Source organism: Theropithecus gelada, chromosome 13, assembly GCF_003255815.1.
Source record: "Theropithecus gelada isolate Dixy chromosome 13, Tgel_1.0, whole genome shotgun sequence".
In the NCBI taxonomy this organism is placed as follows: domain Eukaryota; kingdom Metazoa; phylum Chordata; class Mammalia; order Primates; family Cercopithecidae; genus Theropithecus; species Theropithecus gelada.
The window spans coordinates 107,270,488-107,287,640 of NC_037681.1; the positions used below are offsets into that span (position 1 = coordinate 107,270,488).

The 17,153-nt window shown below is 39.5% G+C and overlaps 1 protein-coding gene across 5 annotated transcripts in view; it reads right to left on the reverse strand.

The window, feature by feature from the left end:
- Nucleotides 1-17,153, reverse strand: part of IMMT (inner membrane mitochondrial protein) — a 52,638-nt gene that overhangs the window by 20,895 nt on the left and 14,590 nt on the right. The window contains exons 2-7 of one of the 5 annotated variants that reach the window (XM_025354488.1): nt 16,758-16,831; nt 14,870-15,059; nt 9,788-9,899; nt 7,279-7,380; nt 6,818-6,913; nt 2,551-2,687 (exon numbers count right to left, since the gene is read on the reverse strand). In XM_025354488.1, the coding sequence (XP_025210273.1) occupies nt 2,551-2,687; nt 6,818-6,913; nt 7,279-7,380; nt 9,788-9,899; nt 14,870-15,059; nt 16,758-16,831 (711 nt within the window). Of the gene's footprint in view, nt 1-2,550; nt 2,688-6,817; nt 6,914-7,278; nt 7,417-9,787; nt 9,900-14,869; nt 15,060-16,757; nt 16,832-17,153 lie in introns of all 5 variants that reach the window. The other 4 variants (XM_025354486.1, XM_025354485.1, XM_025354484.1 and 1 more) reach the window with 4 other exon arrangements.

The window sequence follows — 17,153 nt, forward strand, 5'->3', positions numbered from 1 at the left end:
TTTTAGTAGAGACGGGGTTTCACCATGTTAGCCAGGATGGTCTCGATCTCCTGACCTCTGATCCGCCCGCCTCGGCCTCCCAAAGTGCTGGGATTACAGGCGTGAGCTACCGCGCCCGGCCTTCTTTTTTTTCTTTTTTGAGATGGAGTTTCACTCTTGTTGCCCAGGCTAGAGTGCAATGGCTCGATCTTGGCTCACCACAACCTCTGCCTCCCAGGTTCAAGTGATTCTCTTGTGTCAGTCTCCCAAGTAGCTGGGATTACAGGCATGGGCCACTATGCCCAGCTAATTATATATTTTTAGTAGAAATGGGGTTTCTCCATGTTGGTCAGGCTGGTCTTGAATTCCTGACCTCAAATGATCTGCCTACCTCAGCCTCCCACAGTGCTGGGATTACAGGCATGAGCCACTGTGCCTGGCCCACTTTAGTCATCTTGAAAATAAAATACATCAAGAATGGATACTGATTTGGTGCCAAGCATGGCGGCTTGTGCCTATAATCCCAGCACTTTGGGAGGGGGAGGCAGGTGGATTACTTGAGGTCAGGAGTTCGAGACCAGCCTGGCCAACATAGTGAAACCCTCTCTCTACTAAACATACAAAAATTAGCCAGGTGTGGTGGTGGGCACCTGTAATTTCAGCTACTTGGGAGGCTAAGGCAGGAGAACTGCTTGAACCTGGGAGGTGGAGGCTGCAGCGAGCAGAGATCACGCCACTGCACTCCAGCCTGGTGACAGAGCGAGACTGTCCCAAAAAAAAAAAAAAAAAAAGGATGCTGATTTGGGCCACACGAACCAACCTAAATAGAATCACAAAGCATGTAAATGTCAATGACATATCTGGGGGCCAACATATATCACCCTTGTTGAAGGTACTCCTGCTTACAGAGGTCCAAGGAAAACCTACTCTGTAAAAGACACAGATTCCCCCACAATCAAACTAAATCCCACTATTACCAAATCCAATTCTTCATAAACACTGCTTTGTGAAAGTTATTCAGAATATACTAGAAATTACACGTGCACCTGTAGCTTCTACTAGAAAAAACGAAAGCTGGAATTCATTCTTAACATTTCAAAACGTGTTCATACATTTTTCTAATTATTTTGTACATTAGCTAATACTCTAATCTGTTAACTGCTACCGTTAGGTTGTAAAATCTTGACTGCAATAGATTTTACACTGTCTAATCACCATGTGCTACACATTATGTGCACTGGGAAGACGAAATACCACCCTGTGTACCCTTATACCCAAGTAGTAACACGGCATTTAAAGCTTCTAATCTGTGTCCTTCTGAGGGATACTGGTCTACTTGGGTCTGAACCCAATACCCTGACATCATGCAACTTCTAGCTTTCCCATATCTGTAACGAGCAAATTAAATTTCCTGAGTGGTTTCCACTTTGCTGACTGAACTCTGATATTTAAGTACTTTTCTTGGACTTTGACTAAAATGGAATTTTCCTTAAGTTTTCAAAGGTTATAGTTTCTTGCTACTAATATCAGAGGTCTAATTAAATTCTTTTGTAATATAAGTACATAGGACTGAAACAATGTAAAGTGTGTGTAAATTTTTTTAAAAAACTACAGTTATGACAGCACAGTAACTTTACTGACCATGTATGATCCTGATCCTTAAGATTAATAATTTATGTATTTTACTTTCATTTACTCCTTAAATGACCTGGAATAGAGATACATTTATACATAGTAAGTAACCTAATGTAATTATAAAATAATTTATTGGGTCCCAGTATTAAATTTTGAAAAATCAATGTTATTACTTCATTCTTTGAAGTGTTTAGCATAAATTAAATAATCATAAACATTTAAAATAGCAGGTGTTTCAGGGAACATGGGATCTCTCTGTATTATTTCTTAAAACTGCAGGTCAAGTTTGAAAAGTATCTTTAAAAGTTTATCTAGGGAAATAGTAATTTTAAAGCAAACAACAAAAACATTTAAGCACTATTAAAATATGAAAGCAAATCTGAACTAATTACTGCATCAGTGTTGTAAGATAAAATAAAGCACAATGTATAAAATTCATTCTAAAAAATTTAAAGGCTTTTTTCATTTCATTTTTTAAAGATAATTACTCTAAGGCCAAGCACAGTGGCTCACGCCTGCAATCCCAACATTTTGGGAGGCCGAGGCAGGCAGATCACTTGAGGTCAAGAGTTCCAGTCCAGCCTGGCCAAAATGGCAAACCCTGTATCTACTGAAAGTGCAAAAATTAGCCGGGTATGGTGGCGGGTGCCTGTAATCCCAGCTACTCAGGAAGCTGAGGCAGGAGAATCACTTGAACCTGGTAGGTGGAGGTTGCAGTGAGCTGAGATTGCACCACTGGACTCCAGCCCAGGCGACAGAGCAAGACTCCGTCTCGAAACAATAACAAAAAAAGGTATCTTCCCCTAGTGAGAGAAAGCCCGTATCACAAGGAAGAAAGCAATCTATTAAATATTACACTTCTCTCCACCCCCGATTTTTCTTTTTGACCCCCAAGTCATAACAGCTAAAAACCTTCTAATCATTCACTGGGCTCACCTCAGAATTGTCCATGGCGGCTTTCAATATGTTGGAGTGTGCATTGACAGCCTGGACCGCAGCATTCTGAGCTGCAATAGCCTGCAGAGTGACACTTGCAGTTTGCCTCAGAGCATCTTCTAAGCTCTTGGCTAGAGCTTAAAAAAAAAAAAAAAAAAAAAGAACAGTTAAAAAACAAATCCCTACCCCATAAATGACTAAACTTTTGCTGTTCTCCTATGTAGTCTTCCATTGCATTTCCCAAAAAATTTAAAAAGGAACAACAAAATACACGAGACGCAAATTTAGGGAATCAAAGTTTCACTTAACAGTATGGTAAAGGGTGGGTGCGGTGGCTCACGCCTATAATCCCAGCACTTTGGGAGGTCGAGCTGGGTGGATCACAAGGTCAGGAGTTTGAGACCAGCCTGACCAATGTGGTGAAACCTCCTTTCTACTAAAAATACAAAAATTAGCTGGGCATGGTGGCAGGTGCCCAGCTACTCGGGAGGCTGAGGCAGGAGAACAGCTTGAACCCGGGAGGTGGAGGTTGCAGTGAGCCGAGATCGCGCCACTGCACTCCAGCCTGGGCGACAGAGCGAGACTCCATCTCAAAAAAAAAAAAAGAAGTAATAAAGCTTCATAGATTTATCATCCAGACTAAATTATCAGTATTTTACCATACTTTTTTTTTTTTTGAGACGGAGTCTCGCTCTGTCGCCCAGGCTGGAGTGCAACGGCACGATCTCGGCTCACTGTGAACTCCACCTCCTGGGTTCATGTGATTCTCCTGCCTCAGCCTCCCGAGTAGCTGGGACTACAGGCGCCTGCCACCATGCCCGGCTAATTTTTTTGTATATTTTAGTAGACACGGGGTTTCACCATGTTAGCCAGGATGGTCTTGATCTCCTGACCTCCTGATCTGCCTGCCTCGGCCTCCCAAAGTGTTGGGATTACAGGCGTGAGCCACTGTGCCTGTTTTTTTTTTTTTTTTTTTTTTTGGAGATGGAGTCTCACTCTATCGCCCAGGCTGGAGTGCAGTGGCGTGATCTCAGTTCACTGCAACCTCTGCCTCCCGGGTTCATGTGATTCTCCTGCCTCAGCCTCCTGAGTAGCTGGGACTACAGGCGCCTGCCACCACGCTTGGCTAATTTTTTTGTATTTTTAGTAGAGACGGGGTTTAACCGTGTGAGCCAGGATGGTCTCGATCTCCTGACCTCATGATCTGCCCACCTCAGCCTCTCAAAGTGCTGGGATTACAGACATGAGCCACCGTGCCCAGCCTACTTATTCTTTTCTGTATATCTAAACATTTTCAAAATAAAAAGTGTTTTTTTTTTCTCAAAATTATTTAAAGAAGGGTAATGTATTTCAAATGGGAGAAACAAGGTTTAGGACAATATAGCCCCTTTTACATATTTGTAGCTATAAACTCAACAAATCCATCAGCTTTCTTCATTTTAAACAACAATCGTACAGACCCAAAGGGAAAAAGAAGTGCCCATTTTCATCCCCTTAGCAAGAAGGAATACTCATAGCAAAACATTTACATTGACAAGACATAAGAAAACAGACAGGAGAAAGAAAAAGACAAATAAAAAAACAGGCCAAAGAAACCCAAAACAAAACCCAAAGGCAACTTGAAATGGACAGTGTTCTTCCACAAAAGGACTCAAGAAATAGCAGACACCAATGTTCAAGAGGCACCTGGTTAAGATCACATTTCTATATGCTGTCTCAGGAATACCAAAAAGTAAAGCAAACAACCATTTTAGATAATTTACTAAAATGCAAAAAAAAAAAAAAAAAAAAAAAAAGTCATTTGAAGAAAGAAGGCTAGTAAGAATACTAATTTAATAATAAATGGGCTGGTGCAGTGGCTCATGCCTGTAATTCCAGCACCTTGGAAGGCTGAGGCAGGCAGATCACCTGAGGTCGAGTTCGAGATCAGGCTGGCCAACACTGTGAAACCCCATCTCTACTAAAAATACAAAAATTATCCAGGCATGGTGGTGGGTGCCTATAGTCCCAGCTACTTGGGAGGCTGAGGTGGGAGAATCGCGTGAACCTGGGAGTCAGAGGTTGCAGTGAGCTGAGACTGCACCACTGCTCTCCAGCCTGGGTGACAGAGTGAGACTCTGTCTCTAAATGAACAAATAAATAAATAAATAAATAAATAAATAAATAAATAAATAAATGATATCACATGGCAAAAAATAAAAAAAATATTTGACAAGTGAGAAAAAAAGATGATTTTGAGCAAAAGAAGCATAAACTAGCAATGAACAAATGGAACCTGATGAACTACAAATGGTACCTCTGCAAGATAAAAGAGGAAAACTAATAAGGAGAAAATTAAAAGAAATTGACAGAAGTGATAGAAGTGAAACAAGAGCAGGGGATACAAAGAGAGAAAGGGGCAAGGGAGAGAAACCGTGGTATCTGGATCCCATGACACGCGTGAGTGAACAGTGGACATCAAGTACAGGTAGTTGTGAACTACTTTATGGAGGCCACAGAAAGTGGGCTGCTGGGAGGCACCTGCTGTTCCAGCCCTCTTCAGAGGTCTAGTCACTACCCTTTGATCCTTGATAAATATTTCACATGCAAATGCATGCATGTATATTTTTAAAGTCAAGTTTGAGGGAGAATTAAGAGGTGACAGATAAAATTCTGAAAATTTTCACTTTGCCCAAAATGAAAGATGAGAGGAACCAGGCAAGGAAAAGAACAGCTGAAACAGCAGACATCTCCATCTTACATTTATAACTTAATTTCAAGGTGCCCAAGTGATAAAGAGAGAAAAGTGAAAAGTGAAGAAAAAATAGGACTAAAAGAAAAAAGGAGTAGAAAAAAAAAACATTTCACTTAGAAGTCATTTATTAAATATTCTAAAATATTTGTAACACAATCAGAAGAATACAAAAAATGAAAAACAAAAATCCAAATCCAAGTAGCAAAACTAATGCCATAGGCACAGAATGACACCTATGCTATACTAAGAAACTTGGTTCCTCAGGGTAGGGTAGAACCAGCACATTACAAGGGAAACAGGAACAAAACAAATGATGAGGAGATCAAAAAACTATAAACAGCTGCCATGAGTACTTAAACAACTCTGTCCAGCAAAAAGCTATATCCCACGACCTCCAGAGACATCAACATATTATAGCACAGTACAAAAAATTATGTTACATGTGCTTTAAGACAGAAAAATAAATTTATAAGTATCTATTACCTTTTTTAAACCATCGAAAAATTTAAGAATCCTGACCTACCAAGGACGGCAAAAAAAATAATAAAAAACTTGGCCAGGCGTGATAGCTCATGCCTGTAATCCCAGCACTTTGGGAGGCCAAGGTGGGAGGACTTCGTGAGGCCAAGAGTCCAACACTACCCTGACCAACATAGCAAGAGCCCATCTCTTAAAAACAAACAAACAAAAAAACCATAAAATTGAAACTTAAAAAGGAATATGCTTGTTAGCTGGAAACCAGCAATGTGTAGAACATTCCATGCCCCACCAGTGTCAGATGAGAGCACTACTAGAGAGTCCAGAGGCTAGATGATAAAGTGTAAGCCATTCTGACTCCAACAAATAAATTTACAATTATTAACAAACAGTTATTTACAATTATAAATTGACAATTATTAATAAAAGACTCTTACGGCTGGGTACAGGGGCTCACGCCTGTAATCCCAGCAGTTTGGGAGTCCAAGGTGGGAGGATCACTTGAGCCCAGGAGTACAAGATCAGTCTAGGCAACATAGTGAGATGCCTGTGTCTATAAAAATTTTTTTAAAAATTAGCTGGGTATGGTGGTACGCGCACCTGTAGTCCCAGCTACAGAGGAGGCTGAGGTGGGACGATGGCTTCGGCCTGGGAGGCTGAGGCTGCAGTGAGCCATGACAGTGCCACCGCACTCCAGCCTGGGTGACAGAAAAAGAGCCTGTCTCAAAAAAATAGATAAAGGACTTTTAGGCAAGCTGTTAAAACATAAATAATCAATTTCTGTTACCCAGAGTATAAATAATCTTTAGTGCTAACAAAATCTTTAGTATTATTTGGAGTTTTCACCAACTATACACTAAGAATAGCCTTTGTCACCTGGGTAAAAGAAGTTTAGATGAAATGAAGGTAGTGAATAAAGCAATGCCACTAAAAAACAACAATAGCAACAAAAGAAACCACAACTAGCTGACAGATGACAAACTTGTGCTGATACTTTAAGAAGAGAGCAACTGGGAGATGACCCAAAATCCTTAAGAAGCTGTCTGGTTTACATACACTCCATTTTAACTTGTTCTTGTTTTTCCTGTTGTGCAAGGCGAGCTGCAACTTCTTCAGGTGGTCGCTCTCTTATAGAAGATGAAGATGCTTCTTCTTGCAGCAAAAGTAAATAAGAGGAAATCAAATTTCAGCACAGAATTTTAATAGCTAACAGGGATATAAAAACCAGCATCATTTGTACTGGCCAGTTGTATCAACACAGGGCATTTTTGTGGTAAGAATTCTAAAACCATTATCATTACTCTTAATGATTCCAAAATGAAGAAATAGGAATCAGTCTTTAATCTCCTTGTTTAAAAAGATGTATTTGGACATTTAAATTTTTAAAATTTCCTAAGAAAGTCTGAAGACCCGAACCTAGTGTAAATGTATACATAGTGCCTACGTGTTGCCTAGGCATTAAATAGTTCTGATGAGCATATCATTCATAAAAGAACAAATAGAAATAATTAAATTACCTGAAAGCGCAGGTGTGGGTTTTCCTTCACCAATTTCAGGGTAATCAGTTTTTAAAGATTCCTCAGGCTGAACTGCAGGGGCAGGGACTGACAGGGTATCACCTGCTGCAGAAATAATTTGAGCTGCTTCTGTAGGTGCTATAAATATATGTTACTCATGGTATCTATACTTTCCTAGGTTAACAGAGAAACAGACAGGAATTTACTACCACCACCACCCACTTCACATCTGACTCCTTAAAGACACAAATATTTGTACTGCCACATGTTTGAATAACACACAAACAGGAGCACTGTCCACTGCATATCTAAACTCACACAAAATGGACAATGGTTGGGAAAGAACAAAAGAAAAGAAGTCTTGTCTGCATCCACCCACATTTTAACCACCATTATTCCAGGCAAGCCTTCTAGTAATAATGTTAAATATTAACACACAAGAAGTGGACATTTACACAACATGGAAAAAGAGTAACATAGGAAAAAGCCTGTTAATGATGAAGACAGACAAAAGAAAGCAACTAAACAAAGAATATTTTTTAATTGCTTTGAAGAGTGGTGGAAGACGTGTGAGCAGGAAAAAGATTACAGTTTTAAACACAAAGATGAAAGGTCACAGTGATCAAGAACAGAACTGAGTTAAAATATACATATACATATACATATATATATATATATATATATATTTTTTTTTTTTGCACACTTTGGGAGGCCAAGGTGGAAGGACTGCTTGAGGCCAAGACCAACCTGGCCAACATAGCAAGACCCCATCTCTATCAATCAATCAATCTTTTGTGTAGTATTTTATATATTGATTGATTTTTATTTTTGAGACAAGGTCTCACTCTGTTGCCCAGGCTGGAGTATAGTGGCACTATCATGGCTCACCGCAACCTCGACCTCCCAGGAACAAGCAATACCCCCACCTCAGCCTCTGGCACATAGCTGGGACTACAGGTGTGTACCATCACACTTTGCTAATTTTAAAATTTTTTTGTAGATAGAGGGTCTGCCTCTCTTGCCCAGGCTGGTCTCAAACTCCTAGGCTCAAGTGATCCTCCCTCCTCGGCCTCCCAAAGTGCTGGGATTACAGGTGTGAGCCACTGTGCCCAGCCTTGGTTTTAAACCAAATAGCAGTCAATTATCAATCCCCTGGCTCAGCATCCTCTTCCCATCCCACCCAGAACATGAAACATTTTCTTTTGTTTGTTTGAGACAGAGTCTTGCCCTGTCACCCAGGCTGGAGTGTAGAGGTGCAATCACAGCTCACTGCAGCCTCAACCTCCTGGGCTCAAGTGGTCCTCCCACCCAAGTGCTGGGACTACAGGCATGCACCACCATCCCCAGCTAATTTTTAATTTTTTATAGAAACAGGATCTTGCTATGTTGCCCAGGCTGCTTTCAAACTCCTGGGCTTAGGTGATCCTCCCACCTTGGCTTCCCAAAGTGCTGGGATTACAGACATGAGCCCCTGCACCTGGCCTAAAATAAAATTATTACAATGGCTTCCAAGGACTGCCACAATAAACTTTTTGCTCCCTCTCTGACCTCATTTGCTCCTGTTCTCCCCTTACTCAATTCACTCTAGCCTCATCTGCCCTTTGCTTGAATATGTCAAGCCTTTACACCAGCTTATCCTGCTGCCTGGGATGCTTTTCTCCACCACCCTTTTACATGACTTACCCCCCTTATGTCTTTCTAATCTTTGCTCAGACAACCCCTTCCAGGTAAGGTATTCCTTACACACTCCATTTAAAAATGCAGTATTCCCTCCCACGATGTCTGACATCCTATACATTGTACTTGTTTATTCCCTCTCCTTATCTAATCAAGAAATATTAGCTGGAATTTTTTTTTAACTGTTTTGTTCATGGCTATTTCCCCAGGGCTTACAAGAATGTCTAGCACAGAAAAGCCAGTAAATAACTGCTGAATTAAAGTCGGGTGATTTAATCAAGAACAGATGCAACAAAGGAGAAACATAAGTTCAAATGTATACTGAACAGGTTAGAGTTCAACAGGCAAGTGCTGTAAATTAGAGTGGGGTGACTGGTAGTTTCTGAAATCAAAAAATATCTGCAGGGACTACAGCAAGACACTTTCATCACTAAGAAAGAAGAGAGAATAGAGAATTGGTGAAGAGGCTGGGCATGGTGGCTCACGCCTGTAATCGCAGCACTTTGGGAGGCCGAGGCGGGCGGATCACCTGAGGGCGGGAGTTTGAGACCAGCCTGACTAACACGGAGAAACTCCGCCTCTAGTAAAAATAGAAAATTAGTGGAGTGTGCTGGCACATGCATGTAATCCCAGCTACTCGGGAGTCTGAGGCAGGAGAATCGCTTGAACCCAAGAGGTGGAGGCTGCGGTGAGCCGCGATCACACCATTGCACTACAGCCTGGGCAACAAGAGCGAAACTCTGTCTCAAGAAAAATAATCATAATAATAATAATAATAATTGGTGAAGAGATTTACCTAGAATTTTAAAAAGATGGTTCAAAATATAAGTACCTGTTGATGAAGCTGGAGTATCTCCCTTTTGTTTCTGGAGTTGTGAGGCAGGCTGTTTAGATTCTTTCATTACTTCTGATACACTAGAGATTTTTAGTGGACCAGACTGAATCTTGGAAATAAAAAACATTTATTTAACATTTCAGATCTACTACTATTTTTTTAAAAGGTACAGTAATTTGCAGTATTTCAAATGTCAAGCCTTTCAGGCTTTTAACGTAAAGTTATCAACACTCTATAACATATATATTTTGTTAAACATAGTTGAGAGAAACCACCATTACTAGAAAAGTACAGTCCAGAAATTTCATTCCAAATGACCAGCCCATGTTTTAATAGTAACAAAGGTTTCTATTAGGGTGACCAATAAAGTCCATGACACATGATCTTCTCATTAAACACCATTCCTTGTACTTATACAGTATTAAGAAGACTATTATAATTTCCTTTCTAAATCAAATTATGATGTCTTCTATATACATTCAGTTAGAAGCAAATGATTATTAAAGGCTCTGAGTAAAAATATACATGAATTTTGTTTCTTTGATTGCCAGGATTCATGTAATTGCACATTAAGATATATGGTATCAATTTGTAAGCAAGGCTTGCCTTCCTCTTTCCCAATTATTGCCTGCCTTAAGTTTAAGACACTGTTCACTTAAGAGGGCTGCCAGATATGTGCCAGGGAAAATTACTTTTATTTTTATTTCCACTTATGTTATTCCACTTTTTGCCCTAACTTGGCAGTAGCACTCAGATATCCCTAACATGACTACTTAAACACAACAGAGATGGTTCTGAACTTAGTCATTACCAGAAACTAGAATTATTTCCATTTTCATTAAAATATTATCTTTGAATGATGAAGAATGATTACTGTTACAAGCAAAACAATACCAAGATATACCAGTGGCTTTAACTTGCCTCTTCACTGCTCCTTTCCCTTTCCACTCTCTAATGTAGCCACTGCTAATAGCCTGGAATCTATCCTTCTACTCCTGAGCAAAAGCTCAAGTATATACACATAAACAATGTTTCACTTCCTTAAACAAACCAAAACAGGGTTATATTATACAAATTACCTTGTAACTTGCTCTTTTTTTTTCATTTAACACTATATCATGGACATTCTCTTTCAGGTCAAGAAATTCTTTTTAGTTGCGTAACATCCTCATATAACGATTTCCCATAATTTGGTCAACTTCTCCTCTATAGTCATTCAAGTTGTTCCCTGTTTTGTTTTGCTTTGCTGCTACAAACAAAGCAATGAACATCCATCCCTGTCCGTTTAACTGAAAAGCACCATAGTGTGACATCTATGGGATAGTTTTCAGAAGAGGAATTGCTGGGTCAAAGGGGTTGTATATTTTTAACAGATGTTAACAGATCACTTTCACTTAAGATTCTAGTGATTTACATTCTCACAATTAAAGTGTGTGTGTGATCTATTTCCAAATTCAGTTGCCCTATTCCTCTAATTTCTTTTCCTGTGTCACAATCTTATTTTATTAAAGTAGCAGTATAAAAAAGTCTACCTAGAAAAGCACCCCTCCTCATGCCTTTTTCAAAATGTTCTTGAGTAGTCATGTACATCATTAATTCCTCCATATGAATGTTAAAACTGTATTATCTGGTTCCTCACCATCTAGAAAAATTCATTCAAATTCTTACTAGATTTGTGTGAATAGACATACCATAAAAACATCATTTCTCTCTAATATATACATATACATTTCTCTCAAACATATATATGTATGTCATATATATTTAGTACCATCTTAATGTAATTTGGTACTATCTCAATGTAATATGGTACTATCTCAATATATATTTGGTACTATCTTGGTACTATCTTTAATGACATACATATATATTTGAGAGAAATGACATTTTTATGATATGAAGTTCTATCCAGGAATGTAACCGTTGTAATCATTTAGGCAGGTGTTATTCCATGTCCATCAAAAAGATTTTATGCATGGACAGTAAATATAGAGACAATGTTACAACAAATCATGTTGCCACTAAAAAGGTTACCATGAAATATAATGCACAGCAACAAATTGACACAATGTTTAACAGTAGAGAGTGCCTGAATAAATGGTAAAAAATAGAAACACTAACTGCTATTGTAATTCAGAGGAGAGAAAATTAAGTCTATGCAGTGAAGGATGCAGCCCTTGAAGAGAACATTAATGGGCAAAGGAAAGGAAGTCATTCTGGTTAGGAGACCATCCTGAAAAAAGCTGGACAAATGGAAGGGATCTTAGATGAGTTCTCTCTTTAAGCATGGCCCTTGGAACACTGCCTGCAACATAATAATCACTTGATTAACATTGGTGGAATAAAATGAGGAAAGCAAAGACATATTTGTAATGAAGGGCAACTGGTGCAGAGCTAAGGGCTTATGTGCAGGACCCAGAGATAAGGCTGCAAAGGTAAACAAGTGCCAGATTGCCAAGGGTATTGAATGTCAACTTAAAAGTTAGCAAAGACCACAAACTACAGAAATAAAGAAGCCCAATGGCCAGTTCCTAGGCTGACATTTAAGCACTACTGGCTTCATACTTATTCAGAAAGTGAGACAGACTCTAAGATTTCTCTAGTTTTTACATCCTATGGTCTTCTTTTAAACATTACATCCTGTGGTCTTCTTTTAAACAACACGAAATATCTAGAAGTACACTAAGAGGTGTTATCATGAAAATATCACAGCACTTCTTTTAGAAGATTCTCTGGTATCGATATAAGGATGACCCAGATTCTGTTAGGAGAGATCTAGGTGGGTAGAGACTGGGAGGAAGACAGGAAAGACTGTGTGCACATGGAGAGCAACAGGTCTAGTTAAGAAGATAATTTGGATATGAAGTGATAAAGGTCAGAATAGGAGTACAGATAGTGGTAATGCAAGAAGATTAAACAAGATAGGATAGCTAATGAAATATGGGCAACCTGTGAAGAATCTACGAATTCTGGCCTAGCTATACCTGACAACTTGGTATACTATCTTTAATACAAAAAAGCAAATAAGGAGTAGTATAAGTGTGGAGGTGGTGTAGTACAAACATGCTGAGTTATTAAGTAGAAATGTTCTCCAAGGTAGCTAAAGTGGAGTGAGGAGAGGCCAAGGCTATTTGGAGGGATAAAGGATTCATCTACAAAGAATGACATCTGAAGTCACGTCAACTGAGAAAAGAACACTGCTCTGAATTTTTCAACCATACTCCATGCTCCTGGAACAGCTTCCAGCTATTTCTCCTGGGTCATGAAGCTTAAAATAGATTCAAGATTTTAGAATAAATCCACAGGGTTCTGCTCCTTGACTTATGAAGCTGCCAAATTATCTCTCTCAGTCAGTATGGTCATTTTAAAGTCCGTATAGAAGAATAAATGATGTAGAAGACTAGTCAAAAACATGTTGAAAAAGTATGGTCGGGGTGGGTTACAGGGAGGAAGTTAGATGACAGTTCTTTTTCCAAACGTTAACTTTGCTATAGGATGGGTCTCTAGATCATGTTAGATACTAGAGAGTAAGTCCACCCAGTTTCTAAGAATAAACTGATCAGCCATGTCCAGCCTCATAGCATAAAGAAATGCCCAATACCAAAGAGTCAAAAATCCATGCTCTTTTACAGAATTTTTGTTTTTTACAAGAAGCTGTGTGTGAATGATGAAACATTTAAGATTAGAGTTTAAAAAAATTTTTAGGACGGGCGTGGTGGCTCACGCCTGTAATCCCAGCATTTTGGGAGGCCAAGGTGGGCAGATTACCTGAGGTCAGCAGTTTGAGACCAGCCTGGCCAACATGGTGAAACCCCATCTCTAATAAAAAAATGCAAAAATTAACTGGGCATGGTGGCACACGCCTGTAGTCCCAGCTACTTGGGAGGCTGAAGCAGGAGAATTGCTGGAACCCAGGAGGCGGAATTTGCAGTGAGCCAAGATCACATCACTGTACTCGAGCCTAGGTGACAGAGCGAGACTCTGTTTCAAAAAAAAAAAAATTTTTTTTAGGCTGGTGAGAAAAAAAGGAATACACACAAAGTTACAGAAATAGAAGATATCCTGTCAACTAATCAGCATCTAGCTGAAAATTCTGTGACTTTGTGTTATGGTCTAAAAGGAACCACTACTGACCATAATACATGGTTTTATGTCATGACAACTCTGCACTTGTTTTTATAGTGTTCTAAGTAAGAGCTTGATAGCTGCAACAGCATGGGATAACATATAGACGTCCCCCTCAGTCCACAGGGCAACCATGGTTACCTCTGCCCAAGGTGTCTCCTCCATTTACCCTTGTGTGCAGCACAGTTATTTTCTATGTGGTATGTACTGAGAGCACTTATGGGACTCCAAAAGCATAATTATCCATCTGTACTAGCTACTATTAGTTCAATTTAAAGAAAACTGGCCAGGCACCATGGCTCACACTTGTAATCCCAGCACTTTGGGAGGTTGAGGCGGGTGGATCACCTGAGGTCAGGAGTTCGAGACCAGTCTGGCCAACATGGTGAACCCCATCTCTACTAAAAATACAAGCAATTAGCCGGGCATGGTGGCAGGTGCCTGTAATCCCAGCTACTCGGGAGGCTGAGGCAGGAGAATCGCTTGAACCTAGGAGGCGGAGGTTGCAGTGAGCCAAGATCATACCACTACACTCCAGTCTGGTTAACAAGAGTGAAACTCCATCTCAAAAAAAAAAAAACAAAAACAAACGAACAAACAAAAAAAACAATAAAAGAAAAAAACTGCACCTGTACTGAACATGGACACTTTTTTTTCTTGTCATCATTCCCTAAATAACAAAGTATAATGAAAATTTAGACAGCATTTATACTGTATTAGATATTACATCTAATCTAGAGATGATTTAAAGTATATGGGAGGGTGTACATAGGTTATATGCAAATACTGTAATTTTTTATATCTGAGACTTGAGTATCCATGGGATTTTTGTATCCACGGGAAGTCCTGAACCACTCCTTCAAGAATATTGAAAGACAACTGTATTTTCAACATGAAAACAACTTGCTTTTAAAGTATTTCATTGGATAAATTGAAATATTGTTTAACTCTTACCGATTTCTTTGGCAATGGAACATTATAAACTGCAGGACCAAGAACCATCTCGAAGAGTTTGTCTGAGTAAGGTATGGTTTTCTCTACACTTTCCCGGAAATTGGAATCCCATTTGGCATATAGGATAGTGCCACCAATACCTCCCCCAACAAACAAAAGGCCAGCTCCAGCAATTTTGCCAGTAGTCAACCTAAGTGAAAGAAATAGGAAATACATTTATACTTATTGGCTCTCCTACACCTATTTTCCTATACCAACGTAACCATCTCAAATACCTCTAGCCTCTACTTATCTACCACAAATTCAGATCATAGCAGCCAAGTTTACCACCACATCTGCACATCACCTTTTCCTGATTTGTTTCTAACATGTTGCCACCAAAAATAATATTTATTCATTTTGGGAGGCCTAGATTAAAGGGTTGCTTGAGCCCAGGAGTTCAAAACCACCCTAGGCACCATAGTAAGATCCCATCTCTAACCGCCGCCCCCTGCCAAAAAAATTTAGCCAAGCATAGTAGCAGGTGCCCCAGCTACTCAGGAGGCCGAGGTAGGAGGAACGCTCAAGCCTGGGAGATCAAGGCTGCAGTGAACCGTGATCATGCAACTGCACTTCAGCCTGGAGTAACAGAACAAGACCTTGTCTCAAAAAAAAAAAAAAAAAAAAAAAAAAAAAGAAATAGAAAAAAGTATGAGTAACTAAAAATAATTACAATATCTAGGAATCCACCCTTTAACATTTAATTCAACATGTTCACAATCATGATATTCTCTCTGAATCCAAACAAGAACTATCACTAACTTTCAAGGCTCCTCTTCCTCAATCAAACATTTCTATAAACACTATAAACTTTTTTTTTTTTTTCTTGAGACAAAGTCTTCCTCTTGTCCCTCAGGCTGGAGTGCGATGGCATTATCTTGGCTTGCTGCAACCTTCGCCTCCCGGGTTCAGGTGATTCTCCTGCCTCAGCCTCCCAAGTAGCTGGGATTACAGGCATGCGCCACCACGCCCGGCTAATTTTTGTATTTTTAGTAAAGATGGGATTTCACCATGATGGTCAGACTGGTCTCAAACTCCTGACCTCAGGTGATCCGCCCGCCTCGGCCTCCCGAAGTGCTGGGATTATAAGCGTGAGCCACTGCGCCTGGCCTAAACACAATAAACTCTTTACAAAAGATAATAAAATACCAGCCAGGCATGGTGGCTCACACCTGTAATGCCAGCACTTTGACAGGCCGAGGCGGATGGATCACCTGAGGTCAGGAGTTCGAGACCAGCCTGGCCAACATCGCAAAACCCCATCTCTACTAAAAATACAAAAATTACCTGGGCATGGTGACAAGTACCTGTAGTCCCAGATACGGGGGAGGCTGAGGCAGAGGCAGAAAAATCGCTTGAACCTGGGAAGCGGAGGTTGCAGTGAGCCAAGATCGAGCCACTGCACTCCAGCCTGGGCAACAGAGCAAGACTCTGTCTTAAAAAAAAAAGAAAAAAAAATATAATAAAATGCCAAATAAATTTAACACTTGTTTAAGTCACAACATGAAAAGATAATAAAATGCCAAATAAATTTAACACTTATTTAAGTTACAACATGCTGAGTTCTGGATATAAATCTATTTGCCGTAGAATGGAAGACTGCACATGCAAGGCTCTGCCTCAGATGCCATCCAATTACCAAAGAGCCAAAAGGTGCATTATTAACAAATTATTACCTACAAACAATGCTTCAGAAGGTAGCCCAACAATGTTACAGCAAAGCTTCGGTGTATGTACCCCTTAAAAAAAAAAGGTTTAGACAGCTATTCCCATATTCAAGGAAAACACACACATACTCCCTTAGCAGCACACAGTGAAAAGCCTGGTTATAGGGAGACATACTACATACCCAGAGCTGCCTGAAGTTGAGTATCTGCGGCATGGTCGCAATGGACGGAGGACAAACTTCCCACAGAGACAACTCTAAAGAAGGAAAACACATCACAACCAATACAGTTAAAGGAAACTGGTAAGCTTTTTGGGTTGGTAATATAGATAAAATACTTTTATTAAAAATGTCTTCATTAAACAAAAAATTATTTTTTTTCAGAAGTCAATTTATCCCATATTTATAGATTCCTAAAAGCAGTGATGCTTCTTACACCCCAAGGCTCACATAAAATTACTTTTAATATTAAAAAGAATTATCGGACTATGATCAATTAGCACCTTTAAATAAGTCTTAAGTATGCTATTTCTTGAATACAATTGGTATTTGCTATATGTTTTCTTAATTGGCAAAAAA